Raw genomic sequence first — 15,775 nt, 5'->3', positions numbered from 1 at the left:
TCGACTGTTCATTTTAGAAAATGGGTGAAAGGTCATTTACTCGGGATTAACACACAGCCCGTATTTTCATCGCGACCCCAGGGTAGACCAGCAGACTAGATCTTCCACAATGTTTGCAAGGCAGCTGCCCTGGGTAAATAGCTGACAGCAGGCAGGATGGTAAGGAGCCCCAGGGCACAAGATACAAGGTGCCTTTAGGGAGGTGTAGTTTCATTCCGGCCCACTCAAGAATCCCAGCGCCCGGAGAACTACAAGTCCCATGAACCCCCGCGCCCTCCGTGGTCCGGCCAATACCGTTTCCTGCACCCCCTCATAGCTCCCCCGCCGGCGAGCGAGGCGGCGCCACCATGGCTGACAGCCTGGGCGCTGTGGGAAGAGCGACCTCGGGCTCTTCCAGTCCTGCCCGGCTGTCGCCGCGGGGAGAGGACAGCGAGGCGGGGGCGGCCGTAGCTCCGGCTCCCGGAGGTGCGGGCCGAGGGGCAGTGGCCCGGGATCCGCCGCCGCTACCGTTGCCGCTGCGGGAAGGTCCAACGAGGGCGCCCGCGCCCCCGCCTGGGGAGGCGGGGGGCGGGGTCCCCCCGGTCGGGCTGGCGCTGCGTTTCGACAAGCCCATCAAGCAGGCCTTCTACAACACGGGCGCCGTGCTGTTCGTGTGCCTGTGCTGCGGCGCCGCCGTGCTCGTGTACTTCATCCTCGAGGCTTTCCTGCGACCGCTGCTGTGGGCCGTGCTGTGCGGCACTTTCCTGCATCCCTTCAAGAGCTCTCTGACGCGCCTGGGCCGCCGCTGGCTGCGCCGCCTGCACCGCGCGCACACACCCATCGTGCTGGCCGCCCTGCTGCTGCCGCTCTGCTTCGCCAACTACGGCGTGGAGGCGCTGGGCGAGCAGGTGCTGCGGCGCCGCCGCCTGCTGCTGCTGCTGGGCGCGGGCGCGCCCCTGCTCTACGCCCTCTACCACCTGGGCAGCTACCTGGGCGTGCAGGTGCTGCTGGCCTACGCCTGCGCCCTCATCCGCCAGGGGCTGGACTACTTCAACACGCTGTGGGTGAGTGCGCCGGGCGCCCGCCGAGGCACGTCGAGGCACGCCCCGTCCCCTCCCCGATCTACAGGGTTCTTAAACCTTTTGGACCTCTTTGGCAGTCCCTCCTCAAAAAACATGCTTCAGATTCCAAAGGAAGACCAATTTATAATAATAGCTAGATAATACTCAAAGGTTTGCAAAGCACTTTTACTTGTGTGAGCTCATTTGATCATCACGACAACGCTGCGTGGTTATTATCCTATTATCCTGTAAAATTATCCTATTATCCCCATTTTGCAGATGAGGAAACTGAGGCCGACAGCGTCTGAATTGCTAGTGTCTGATATTGGATTAGAACTCACATCTTTAGACTGCCTCTTATGAAGGCCTATTCCGCTTTTGGACAGTTCTAATTCCTAGGAAAGTTTTTGTTTTTTTTCTCATCGGACTTTGAAGCTGAAATTACATCTTTTGAACTCCCACCTGTTGCTCATTTCTCATTGCTCCTGCTTCTGTCACGGGGCGGGGCGCCGCTAAAACAACCTAATCCCTCCTTCGTGTGACAATCCTTAAGATATTTGAAGACAGCTATCTGAACAATTGCTGTCCAACTTACCCCATCTCATATTTGTGAAATTTTTGTTTTGTTTTGTTTTTATTCTTTTCTTGGCAAGAATTTAAATTAATCTCTATTGAATTTCATCTGTTAGGTTCGACCCAATACTGTAGCCCTGGAGTGGGGAACCTGCAGCCATGAGGCCAGATGTGGCCCTCTAGGTTCTCAAGTGTGTCCCTTTGACCAAATCCAAACTTCACAGAACAAATCCCCTTAATAAAAGGATTTCTTCTGTAAAACTTGTATTCAGTCAAAAGGTTGTACCCAAGAACCTAAGGCCACATGTGGCCTCAAAGCCGCAGCTGCGTAGCCTGTCAAGATCCTTTTGGATCCTGACTCTGTCATCCATTGGGTTTTCTATTCTCCTCAGCTTTTAGCATGGGTAAATTTGATGACCATACCATCTGAGCCTTTATCTGAATCATTGATAAAAATATATAATAACAGTTAAACCATCTATGTGACTTTAGATAGGCTACTGAACCTCCTTGAGCCTCAGTTTTCTCATCTGTAAAATAAGGGGTTGGAATTGGTGGCTTCTGAGGACCTTTCCAGCACTCGGTCAATGATCTTCTCCGATGGTGATCTCAGATCTTGACATGTGAGGATGAGGGGGAGGGGTGAATCTAGTTATCTTGGTCCAAGTTTTCCTCTTCACACTTGTGTGTGTTAATGTTAATAATTGTACTTATTTTTCTTCCCCCTAATTATAGAATTTCATTGAGTGTTATTACAGACATTTAGGGGATACAGAGGCAAAACTTAACAGCCTCCTCTTGCATGGAGTTTCCATTCTATTGGGAAAGGGGGGTTGTTGAGGAGGGCAAAGAGAAAGAAAAACATAAAAGTAACTAGGAAGTATATACAGAATACAGTAATTTCCTCTGGGGATATTGGAACATTCTGGTATAGGAGGTGGTACCTGAGCTATGCATTTGAGGGAAGCCAGGAATTCCAAGAGGTGGAAGTGGGGATGAAGTTGGGAGAGGGACTTAAGCATTAACATCATTTTAAAATTACTGTTGAATTATTGCTGGTTGTTAAATGTGTGATATAGGAGGCTTTCACTCGGCTGTCTGACAAAATTCTAAGTACATTAATCTTGCCTAAATCTCCTTGGAATTTTTAAAATTACATATTTCATAGGTCAGTTAGACTTAGAATGAAATTTATGAATTGAGAATATTCATTAAATAAACTAGTAATACTTAAGAGTTTGGGCAGCTAGGTGGTGCAGTGGATAGAGCACAGGGCCTGAAGTCAGAAAGATCTGACTGGCCTCAGATACTTAGTAGCTGTGTGAACCTAGGCAACTCACCTTTGTTTGCCTCCATTTCCTCATATGTAAAATGAGCTGGAGAGGAAAATGGCAAACAATTCCGGTATCTTTGCCAAGAAAATTTCAAATGGGGTCATGAAAGGTTGGTCACAACTGAACAACAACAAAAACAAAAAAACTAAAGAGTTTACATTATTTTTTAAAATTTGCCATAGAGTAACTGGGAAAGAGGTTTCAAAATATATCCACTCTTAACATAATCTGAAAGTCAGTGATTAAAGTTCTTCTGGCAGAGAAATTCTGAAATAAATCGTCAATACAGAAAACCCTTGATAAACCAGATTTTTTTTGCCTTTTCCCTACTTCTAGGAAACAGAGGCTAATGATGATAGAATATATGTGTATCAAAGAATCTATTTTTTAACCCCACTAACTTTTAGGAACATCCTAGATTCTTTCCAAATTCCTATACCTTTTCACATATCTAGTACTAAATTATTAAGTAAATTTGTATTTCTAAGGTGTTGATGGGGACCTAAAGTTGGGGGGAAAGCTTAATAAACTTGGACTGTAAGGTTGCTTACTCCCTGTGAAGTGGCCTAGGATACCACCATATAATATCTAATAAAAATTCTCAGCATTTGGAATTAGGAATCAGAGGAAATGGGCAGAAAAATAGTTTCTGTGTCAGACTTATGGTAGTGTGTTTAAGGAAGATAACTATGTACAATTCATTTAGAAGCCCTTCCTCTGGCCTCTGAATGTGGTTTTCAAGTGAATGACACCAAACCTAGAAATAACAGAAAAGATAACACAAATGGCTCTGTTCATTGTAAAAATAAATTTAATAAATGTGTGAATGTTTAATAAAAAATGAGAGCATTCATATGAGTAGTGTCAGACACTTGGTAGAGAAGAATAACTCAAGAATGTCGGGAGAACAAGCCCTTTCCTCCTTGTATATGAACTCTTGAATGTATTCTTGTTAGCAGTAGCATCCCACATATATATCTTGAAATGAGATCAGTTAAACAATCAATGTCAGTATCCCCAAAGGGAGTTAGGTAGAGACCTGGATAGAAGCATTTGTGAGATGTTAGTAGGAAAAACTAGAAATAAGTCAGTATGCAGATTTTCGTTGAAGGTACTCAGTGTCTCAAAAGAACCAGAATTGAGATGCTATTCGTAAGTGGGATGAGAATTAGAAACACTAAGATCAGATAGGTCAACTGCTTTGGATGGCCAGGATAAACTGAGTGAAACTTGGAGGTAGATTGTAAGTAGATACAGTAGAACTAAAGCGAAAGATAGGTAGTTAAATTTTAATCAGGCTTTGAACGCCAGGATTTTTTATCTTTCTTTTGCCCTAATCATATTATTCTGTACCACAGAGTCCTTTTTCATTTAGAATTTTGATAGTCTACCATGGAGATCTGTATAGAAGTTGACTTTTTGCCTAGAACTTTTTGATCACTTAAAGACCTCTTGCTTTAAAAAATAATAATTATTATTTATTTTTTGCATTCTTTTGTTTTTAAATTTTGAGTTTCAAATTCTCTGCCTCCCTCTCATACTCACTGAGAAGACAAGCAATATACTGTCGATTATATATGTGATATCATGTCAAACATATTTCCATATTAGCCGTATTTCCCCCAAAAAGCAAGAAAAATAAAGAAAGTTAAGAAAATTATATTGTTTGCACTCAGAATTCATTAGTTCTTTCTCTGAAGGTCAATAGCATTTTTTCATCATGAATCCTTTGAAATTGTCTTGGATCATTGTATTAATCAGAGCAGCCAAGTCTTTCACAGTTGATCATCGTTACAATATTGCTATTACTGTACACAGTGATCTCCCAGTTCTTCTCACTTTACTTTGTTCATATAGGTGTTCCCATGTTTTTTCTGAAACCACCCCCCTTCTCATTTCTAATAACACAGTAATACTCCATCACAATCACATACCACAACTTGTTCAGCCATCCCCCAATCGATTGACATCCCCTTGATTTCCAATTCTTTGCCACCACAAAAAGAGCTGCCACAAATACTTTTGTACATGGTTTCTCTATTTTACTACTCAACTAGCAGTTCATTAATGTACCTGTTTTTCCCTCATCCCCTTCAGCATTTCTATCATTTCTGATAGTTGTGTTTTAATTTGCCTTTCTCTAAGGAGTAGTGATTTAGAGCATTTTTTCCTATGACTATAGATAGCTATGAGTTCTTCTTCTGAAAACTGTTTGTTCATATCCCTTGACTGTTTATCAATTGTGGAGTGGCTACTATTTTTATAAATTTGACTCAGTCTCCTAAATATTTGAGAAATGAGGCGTTTATCAGAGAAACTTGCTGGAAAATTTTTTGATATTACTTCATTATCTATGGTACCTTTTAGCATCTTATAGTTTCCCTGATTATCTCTACTAATTATGTCTATTTTTGCTTTTTCTTTGTCTGAGGTTATGATTTCTACCCCTGCCTTTTTTACCCAAGCTGAAGCATATTAAATTTTGTTCCAGCCCTTCATTTTAATTCTGTGTGTGTCTTTCTGTTTCAAGTGTGTCTCTTATAAACAACCAATTGTTGGATTCTGATTTCTAATCCATTCTGCTGTCCCTTTCTGTTATATGGGTGAACTCATCCCATCCACATTCACAGTTATGATTACTAACTATATATTTCCCTCCATCCCGTTATCTTCTGTCTCTCTCTCTTTCTTTCTTTCTTTCTCTCTTTCTCTCTCTCATCCATCCTCAAAACTCTGTTTTACTTCTAATCACTGCCTCCCTTAATTTGCCCTCTCTTATCATCCCCTTCTTCCTCTTATCCTCTTCCCCTTCTATTTCCCTGTTGGGTAAGTTACATTTCTATGTGTAAATATAGTCTTTTTTCTTTGAACACATTCCTGTGAGAGTATGATTTGAGCATTGCCTACCTGCTTCCCCCATTTTCTCTTTCTCTGTAAAAGCTCTTCCTTGCACATCTCTTTTAGGTGAGAAAATTTTCCCCACCTCTTCTCCCAGTGCATCCCTCTTTCTTACCCCTTCATTTTTTTTGGAGATCATTCCCACAAAATTGACTCATACCCATGCTTTGTTCTATGTAAACTCCTTTTTAACTGCCGTAATAATGATAAAGTTCTTAGGAATTGTATATATCATCCCCACATATAGGCATATAAAAAAATAACTTTATTGAGTCCCTTATGGTTATTCTTTCACATTTATCATTTTCTGCTTTTCTTGAGTTGTCTGAGTGTCAATTTTTTTATTCAGTGCTGGTCTTTTTTTTTAACTTTTTAAATTAATTTATTTTGATTTATCAATAATCACTTCCATATGCTTTTGAGTTTAAAATTTTTCTCCCCCTTCCTCCCCACCACCCTCCCCAAGATGGCACATAATCTGATATAGGCTATACATTTACATTCATATTAAACATATTTTCACATTAGTGATGTTGTAAGTAGAAATTAAAACCAATAGGAAGAACCATGAGAAAGAGGAAACACAACTCAACAGAAGAGAAAAAAATTAGCAATTCGGCTTCCATAGTTCTTTCTTTAGGTGTGGATAGCATTTTCCATCACAAGGCCTCTGGAGATGTCTTAGATCCTTGTATTGCCAGTAAGGGTTAAGTTTATCAATATTAGTCATCATGCAACGTGGCTGTTATTGTGTACAGCGTTCTCTTGTTTCTGCTCACTTCACTCAGCATCAGACCATACAAGTCTTTCCAGGTTTTTCTGAAGTCAGCCTGTTCGTCATTTCTTATAGCACAATCATATTCCATCACATTCATATACCACAACTTGCTCAGCCATTCCCCAATTGATGGGCATCCTCTCAATTTCCAATTCTTTGCCAAGTGCTGGTCTTTTCATTAGGAGTGTTTGAAAGTCCTCTATTTTACTAAATATATAGTTTTTTCACTTGAAGGATTATACACTTAGTTTTGTTGTGTAGGTGATTCTTGGTTGTAATTGTAGCTCCTTTGCTATATCATATTCCAAACCCTCACCGCCTTTAATGTGAAGCTGCTAAATTTACATTTTTGAACATCTGACAATTTTCAACCAAAAGGATGATTTTTTATTTTTTTTAAAATAAGAGAAGATGTAAGAACTTTCCTAAAACTGCTTTCTTCATCTTAACAACCTAATATGTATAGTAGAGAACTACTACAATAGCGGTTTTAAAATACAAATGCTTGGAAGTTTTGTATAATGAAGGTATGTTTGTGTTTATTTACATATCCATGTTTTTTCAACCTTATATTTTCTGTTCATTTATTCCTAAAGATCTGGACGTTGGTAGTTGGCTATGTGTTGGCTGTTTTATTCAAGTGGAATCCAAGTACTGAACGCTACTTGAGAGCAGTTTCAATTCCTGTCTGGATTATATTACTTTTCCATTTAGGTGGGTCACTTGTTTTTGATACGAAGAGGTGTGCCATGTAAAGTAAAGTAGATATTTCTAGATTTATTTAAAAATTTAGATTTATTAAAAATCCTATTAGATTTTTAGAAACTTTAACTTCTGACTAAATGCTACATGTTCAGTTTTTCATCTTTTCATTTTGTTAGATGTTTGCTTTTAGAATTTTGTTTTTTTGCAATTGAAAAACAAAGTCATATAACCTAAAACAGCACAATATTTAAAATATTTTTTAGAAAAATATATTGCTTTACCAGGTCATTTTTTCTGTTTTTCTGTGAGACACCTTTGGTCAGTGTTTTTTAATAGTGTTCAAGATTACCTTTCCTACTCTCACCCCATAATCTTCAAAGTATGACTTCCGTGTTCTTGCTTATTTCTTGGAGAATTTATTCCAGTAGCCCTTTGGTTTTTTATTTGACCATGTTGAATTTGGGAGATTGAGGAGAAGAAACAGATCTGTACCCTGGCAACCCCTTAGTATCTAAACTTTATACATTAAAGAGAGGAATATTCTAGTTTATTATCTATGCCCTCACCCTTTTCTGGAAATTCAGAATATTGTGAGCTCATCTGAAGTCCTAGGAAATCCAGCCAGGCCCCATCTTTGAAGGGACAAATAGAAGCTTTGACACAGATGGTTAGCATTTTGGCCCTGACATAGAAAGGCTTTTTATCACCGAAGGATTAGAATCCTTTAAAATGTACTAGGGGGTAACCTCTTCTGGGTTTGCTCAGTCAGAGTCTCCTAGAGTCGTGACCAGCAGCTTGGGAAAGCTCTGGCTTGGATCTGCATTTCCAGAGCTGGATGAGAGTATTTCACACAGAAGCACACTGTTTACTTTTTTTCCCTCCAAAACCTAGTCTATAGTGTAGAGTTTTAAATGTTTCAATTATATACACACACAGCACACACACACATATAATAACTGTGCATTCAAGTCGTTACATTGTTTTAGAGGGCTTAGACTTGTTTACCATTTATTTTCAGCATCTCTGGCTGGCTCCTGGAAGATTCCAGTATTCCTTGTCATAGTTTTTCTGATGTCTGTGGGTACTCTTTATGAAAAGCAGAATGAAAAAGTCTCCTCCGGTAAGAACTTTTATTTTATTAATAGTAGTATTCCAAGAAGTATCCTGGAGATTAAATGCCAAACAAATTGTAGTAAAACAAAAAAAACTTGCCCTATTTTCTGTTCAAAAATTATATTTTTAAAAGTTTTATATTGGTAATGATACAAGTTCTTTGAGGAATTAGGTTTAAAGAATTATCTTTCTAAAGCATTCTATCTGTGTTCATAAAAGTTGTGCTTGCTAGGAAGAGCAACCATTTATGAAGGGTCAGAAATACTTTTACTTTGGAGTTCAGACTTACAACAAACCATTTGGAATGCAGCTAACTATGATCTCTGAAACAAGTTTTAATTTAGTTTAATTTTTAAAATTTATTGCCATCTTTGATGTTTATGTCACTTTTATGAGGGAGTATATCCCTTCCCCCCAAGGACAGCAATCCCATGTAACAAATGAAAAAAGGGGAAAAACCATTCATCAAAACCCACCCACTGATCAACTGAGTCTGACAGTATGTGTGCAGTGCTCTACACTGACAGTCTCCCAGTTCAGCAAGGAAGGGAAAGAGAGAGGTCATAGAATCATAGAAGGGACTTCAGAAGCCATCATTTTCTCATTGTTTCTGTGGGACTAACCTTGATCATTAGAATTACACATTATTCAATTTCAAGGGCATTTTTGGTCTTGTCATTGTGTATATTGTTTTCCTGGTTCTCCTTACTTGCTTTGCATCAAGTAATTTAAATCTTTCTCACTTTCTCTGTAGTCTTCATATTCATTATTTTTTATGGAGTAGCCATATTCCATTACATTCATGAACTACAAATTTGTTTAGCCATTCCCCAGTTAACACATATCTGTTTTGTTTCTAATTCCTTAATATTACAAAAAGTACTGCCATAAATATTTTCATATATATGAGACCTTTCTTTAGATCTTGGACCAGAAATAGACTTTTTAGGTACTTAACCAGTGAATAGTTGTCATAAAATCCATACGCTTTATTTACTCTATGTCCTGACCTAAATAATTATACAGAAAAAAATTTATTGGATATAAGATGCAATTCAGAAAAAGGCCTACTGTGACCAAGGGATTGGGCTAGATAGCTAAAATGAAGCAGCAAACTTTTTTTTTTTTTTGCAAATTTATTTATTTTAGACTGAAATACAAAATAAGAAAAGAAAACTATTGCCATATACACAGCAGAACATAAGAGAGAATTCACTATAATACAATAAATTTCCATTTCAAGAAAACCTGTATAACAAATACTGCACATTATTTTCAAAGCTGCCCAGCTTTTCTTTCGTCCTTGTAGATTTTCTTTTGTTCTGTGCTGTATACTTTTTACTTTTTCCCTCCCCTCCCTCTCCTATCCTAAAGAAGACTACAGTTAAGCATGGATATATATACATATACATAGATATCTATAAACATACACATATATATATACATATATACTCATACACATATATAAGACCATACTATGCTTATTTCCACTTGTCATCTGTTTCTCTGAAGGTGGATAGCATCTTCCTTCATCAGTCCAAGTCTTTCCATGTTTTTCTAAATCAACCAGCTAATCATTTCCACGGCAATATTCCAACCCAGTACCATCCTATCTGAGAGATTGTCTGTGGAAGTTTTTTCCTAATTTTCTGCATTCCTGTTATTCTTAGCTACATAGGTTTTATTTATACAAGAAAATTTTAACTTAGAATAATCGAAATTATCCATTTTACACTTCAACAATGCCCTTACCTTCTAATATAGTTTAAGATCTGATACTGCTGAATCTACTTCCTTTACATCTTTTTTCCTTGATTTCTTTGAAGTTCCTAACCTTTTATTCTTCCAAATAAACTTTGTTACTATTTTTTTCTAACTCAGATAATTTTTTAGTAATTTAATTGGGATGACATTGAATAAATAGTTAGGTAAAATTGTTTTTTTTAAAGTTATATTGACTTTACCTACCCATGAACAATAAATGTTACTTCAGTTATTTAGATCTGACTTTATTTATATAAAGTGTTTTGTGTTTATGTTCATATAATTCCTGTGTCTGTTTTGGCAAGTATACGCTCAGGTATTTTATACTGTCTAGTTATTTTAAATGGTGTAAAACAATATTGAGTAATATTGCTGACATATAGTATAGTTTCTCTTTTTTTTTCCTTTGATTAAATCTCTTTTAACTTTAACTTTGTCTGAGAGCGTGATTGCTACTCTTGTTATTTTTACCTAATAAGTTCTACTCTTGTGCTTTATTTTATCTTTGTGTGTTATCTCTCATTTTTATAGTGGTTCCTGAAAGCAATATATTGAATTCAAATTTTTAATCTGCTGTTACCGTTTTATGGGTAAATTCATCCCATTCACATTCTAAGTTACAATTACTTGTGTGTTTTTCTCCTTCCTATTTTTCTTCACTATCCTTCTCACCCTATTTGTCCTATCCCTACTCACTCCTCTGCTTTATTTCTACCCGCTACCTTGCCCTCCTATTTCTTAACCTACCCACCCCTCCAAAAGTTCCTCTCTTATCCTCTCCCCCAACCCTATCCCCTTGCCCTCTTGTTTCTTTCTGAATTTAGAAGACTTTTATACCATTGTGTGTGTGTGTGTCTGTGTGTCTGTGTGTGTGTCTGTGTCTGTCTGTTGTTCCTGCTTTAACCCATTCCAGATGAGAGTAAGGTTCCAGCACTACCCATCCTCCCCTCTTCTGGCTTCTTCTGTGTGAAGTTTTCCTTTTACGCCTCATTTGTATGAGATATATACTCCTTTTTATCTTTCCCTACAATTTTCTTTTTTTAGAACATCCTGTCAGCTCATCCCAAACTTTTCTTTCTAACTACCCAAATAATAATGAGTCATAAGAATACTGCTAATATTTTCACATTCAAGAAGTAAACAATTTGACAGTATTTTATAATTGGTTTTTGATGTTTACCTTGTATTTCTCCTGGATGTTATATGTCAGTTTTCCCTTAAGTCCTGAGGTTTTTGTCATGAAAACCTGAAAGTCTCAGTTCGTTAAATGTCCTTTTTTTTTTTTCTTTCCCCATTTTTCCTTCTGGGATCTCTTTCAGGTGGAGACTGGTGGATTTTTTTTTCTATTTCTTCTTTGAATTCTTGTTCAAGAACTTCAGGGCAGTTTTCCTTGATAATTTCTTGTAATATTATACCAAGATTCTTTTTTTTAATCATAATTTTCAGGTAGTCCAACTATTCTTACATTATTTCCCCTTAATGTGTTCTCCAGATCAGTTGTTTTTCTGATGAGATGTTTTACTTTCTCTTCTATTTTTTCATTCTTTTGATTTTGTTTTGTTTTTTTCTTGGTGTTTTAGAATGTCATTAACTTCCTCTTGCCCAAGGAATTATTTTCTCCTTAAGTTTTTGATTCTCTCTTTCAAGTTGGTTGACTTTCTTTTCATGATTTGCTTGGATTGCTATTATTTTTTTCCTAATTTTTCCTCAATCTCTCTTATTTGATTTTTAAAGTCCTTTTTAAGTTCTTCCAAGAACTCTTTTTGTGCTTGGGACCATTTGATGTATCTCATTGAAAAAGGAGTGGCTTTTTTTAGCTCTGTTATCTTCCTCCGAATATGAACCCAGATCTTCTCTATCCCCATAGTATCCCCAGCTATCTATGGTTGGTTTCTTTCTCCTCTGTTTACTTATTTTTATTTATTTATTTTTTGTTTTATTTTGTTCTTAGCAGCTGTAGGTATAATCAAGTTCCAGTCCTGAGGTATGGGGAATGATGCCCCAAGCCTCGGATTCTTCTTACTGTTATTTTCTGAAGTCTGTCCTGGGGCCCAACCTTGGGCACCTGTCTCTACTCCTAAGCCATAGCTAGGACCTTCAACCACATTGCCTAGCAAATGATCTTGCTCCCTGCGGTTCCTCTGTTGGCTTCAAACTACAGCTGTCCTCTCTGCCCTGAAACTGAAACCAGGGACTTTGTTCTCCTGCAGGTGCCCACAGCCAGCAGGGTCCCCACTCCTCTACTACTGTACTCACCTGGTATGTGCTAGCTCCTTCTCCCTACAGCCACGGCCTAGGACAAGTCTGGTCAACACAGCTGTGCTTGGGTCTCTCCATAGTGAAAGTTCCTTCAGTGTTCTACTCAGCTGTCATACAGTGCCCTCCGCCACACCCCTTACAAACACCACACACACTGTGTGTACATACTGTCTATGAGATGAATGTTTCTAAGGCTGAGGCTGCCTCCCAACCCTAGATGCCCCTAGAGCTTATTTGTTCTGCAGAGTATGCCTGGAGGTGTTTGCACTTCACTCAGACCAAATCTCTGCCCCCGGAGCCCCTGGGTCTTTGCTAGGGTTTTCTCATAGTGTCTTAGGAGGACATTTGCTTTACCCCCACTTGTTTATTTCTGCTACCCTACATTCTTTCTGAGGTGATGTTCTGTCTTTTTTTGTGGAAAAATTTAGTGAGCCAAAAGTTTTTTGACCTACTCTGCCATCTTCCCAGAATCCCAGCAAGCTATTTTTAAAGTTTTGAAATTCCAGAATTTCTGTCATTAGAAAAACAGTGGTAACAGGACAAGTATGTAAACAGAAAATACAGTTTATTTTGGCATGGCAAAATTAGAGACTGATTTTCTGATACTCTGTCTGAATTTTCTTTCCTTAACCCATAATTTCCTAGTTATAAACTCGATAGTACCACAGTCCCATGACTATTAGTGACATCCCTTTGCTGCTGTCACAAAAAAGCTTAGGCGATTGTTACAGGTGTAGGAATATAAGCTTCTTTATTTCACATTACTCCCCTGCCATGGTAAATCATCAGCAAACCATCAGTCTTAAGTCAGTTCTCCTGACTGTCACAGTAATTATTTTATTCTGAGTAGTAATAAATAAGCACAGGTTTTTTTAAAGTAAACTATTTATAGTTTCATAAAGCAAATGCAGAGTTGAGCTTTTTGGTGTTTATTGATTCCCTGCTTTGTAACAATGATGTTATTAATAACAGACCTTTATATGTCACTTAAAAGGTATGTCACATGCTTTAAATACATTCTCATTTGAGCTTATAACCACCCTGTGGGATGGGCATTATAAGCATCATCCTGTCTTAGAGATGAGGAAACAAGAAAGGATGTCCTACAGACATGTGGCCCTCTAGGTCCTCAGGTGTTACCCTTTGACTGAATCCAAACTTCACAGAATAAATTCCCCTTAATAAAAGGATTTGTTCTGTAAAACTAGGATTCAGTCCAAAGGCCACACCCCAGGACTTAGAAGGCCACAAGTAGTAGATGTCAGAGGGAGGATTTGAACCTAGGGCTTCCTGATTCCAAGTCTAATAATTCTTTTTCTAACACGATATGCTGCCTCCAAGACAACTCTAGACAACACTTTTCAAGTCCTCTTAAATCTAGGTTATTCTTTGAGCAGAATGTTTTTGCCCAGATCCCAGAGAAGTTTATATCTTTAGTCATTTTTGAATCTAGTGCTTTTCTTCAATCTCTCGAACCTTATTCTTCGTTATGATTTTTGTTCTTTTAAGACCCCAAACCATTTAATCCCAGTTGGAAGGTGCTCCATTTAGCCATTCGTTTACATGCCCACAGTCACTAACATGTACACAAATAAATAGTCAAACATTAAGGTATCAGTAATACCAAGTTAACTAGACAATAGATACCCTTAAATTAAGTCCAAATGGAATTCTGAGAGAATGTGAGCCCTTTGGTCTTTCGTTAAAAACTATATGCATCAGGTGTTCTGACAAAAGAAAAAGAGGCTTCAGAAATCTTAATTAAAATCTCATCTCCTAAAAGAAACCTTTCCTGATCATCCTTAATTCTAGTGCCTTTCCTCTATTGATAGTTTCTGGTTTATCTTATATGTAGTTTATTTGTACAATCTAATTATACTTTATTCCTCAGTTTCTCTTTATGTATGTTGTGTGTATCTCTTTATATGTTGCCTCTCTATTAGAAAGTAAGTTCCTTGAAGGAGAGAGTGTCTGACACACCGTAAGCCTTAACCAGTGTTTGTTGATTGAATAAATTAGATTAGAATGCCCTAAGAATGCTATTCTTGCTGGTGAGGCATCTGACACTGTTATGGTGTGCTTCTAGACTCATAGTCTAGAGAAACCTTTCAACAAAGAGATCTTCTGTTGTTTCCAGTCAGTTGTGAAGCAAGATTGTTTACGACTTTACTTTAGACAGGAATGTGTCTTGGATGATTGACTAAAAGGAATTCAGCAAAGTTTTTTTGGCATTATGATAAGGTTTGGTTGCAGTGAGATTTCACAACTCTGTGGTGGTACTAACAGCAATGTGAAATACAATTAATAAATCAAGAGAGAGAATGAATGAAGCAAAGGGAGCAGGAATGGGGTTGAATGTTAAGAAAAAAAGCACAGTAAAGCTTTTGTAACAGAGGTACAAATTAGATAACACTGACAAAATGGGGCCTGGAACAGGGGGCTGGCTTCTCTTTCCATCTCTGATATACTGGTTTTCTTTATGGCTTCACCATCACTTGAGTGCAGACGTTTCTCTGAGATTGACTTTATAATTTGATGGTCATCTCTTGGTTTCTGGCCTTGTGGTCAAAATCATGCTAGACTTTGAGCCAGGAGGGATATGGGCTGAAGTAATGTTGTTAACACCTAATAGGATAGCATGTCATTAAGACTTGATGCCATTTGTTCAATATATCTTAGTGTGAAATCCACATAAAGTAAAACATAGCAATATTTTATTGTATTTTCAACGGGGTTTTTTTTTTGCTTATTTATAAATACTTTGGTGATGTGTAAAATCTTAAAGCCCTCTATTGGAATTTACATATTAATAATATCCATTGTTTTGGTGTAAAGTTTAATTTAAAGCTGTAGAAACAAATTGAAAGTATTTCTAATTTAAAACAACCTTTCCTTTTTTTGAAGAAATGTATTTATTTTATAGGAACAGAATTACCTGGTCAGGTGATTTCTATTGCTGCTTCTACACTGGCCACATTTGCCATATCCATCACAGGGTACGAGCTAGGACAAGAAGAGCATAATTCAACACAACAACCCACAGGTGACTGAACTGTGTAAGAATATAACATAAAATTATAACATCTTATGATCATGTATGTGAGGTTTATAAAACTTCTTGACTTTTTTGTTACTACTCCATTTTAAAAATTTTCTCCTTTCTTCTTAGTCCTAATCTTATGTGTGTGTGTGTGTGTATTTTTTTTTAACCTTATATACTTTTTCTTTTGTTCTATGTTTACATTTTTATCTGGTTGCCTACCCTCCCTTTTTTTTTTCCTTCTTTTCCTTTTTTTCTCCTTTGCTCTTTT

At 37.7% G+C, this 15,775-nt stretch overlaps 1 protein-coding gene across 2 annotated transcripts in view; it reads left to right on the top strand.

The window, feature by feature from the left end:
• The first annotated feature begins 332 nt into the window (after positions 1-332).
• The window catches only part of LOC114025895 (transmembrane protein 245-like), an 85,140-nt gene continuing 69,697 nt past the window's right edge, over positions 333-15,775 (top strand). For both annotated transcript variants that reach the window (XM_027839405.1, XM_027839406.1), the window contains exons 1-4: positions 333-1,043; positions 7,220-7,337; positions 8,347-8,448; positions 15,388-15,507. In XM_027839405.1, the coding sequence (XP_027695206.1) occupies positions 348-1,043; positions 7,220-7,337; positions 8,347-8,448; positions 15,388-15,507 (1,036 nt within the window). In that variant the 5' untranslated portion in view covers positions 333-347. The remainder of the gene's footprint in view (positions 1,044-7,219; positions 7,338-8,346; positions 8,449-15,387; positions 15,508-15,775) is intronic.

This window comes from Vombatus ursinus, unplaced genomic scaffold, assembly GCF_900497805.2.
Source record: "Vombatus ursinus unplaced genomic scaffold, bare-nosed wombat genome assembly UNPS02014832.1, whole genome shotgun sequence".
Taxonomy (NCBI): domain Eukaryota; kingdom Metazoa; phylum Chordata; class Mammalia; order Diprotodontia; family Vombatidae; genus Vombatus; species Vombatus ursinus.
This window is presented reverse-complemented; position numbering and strand designations above follow the sequence as displayed.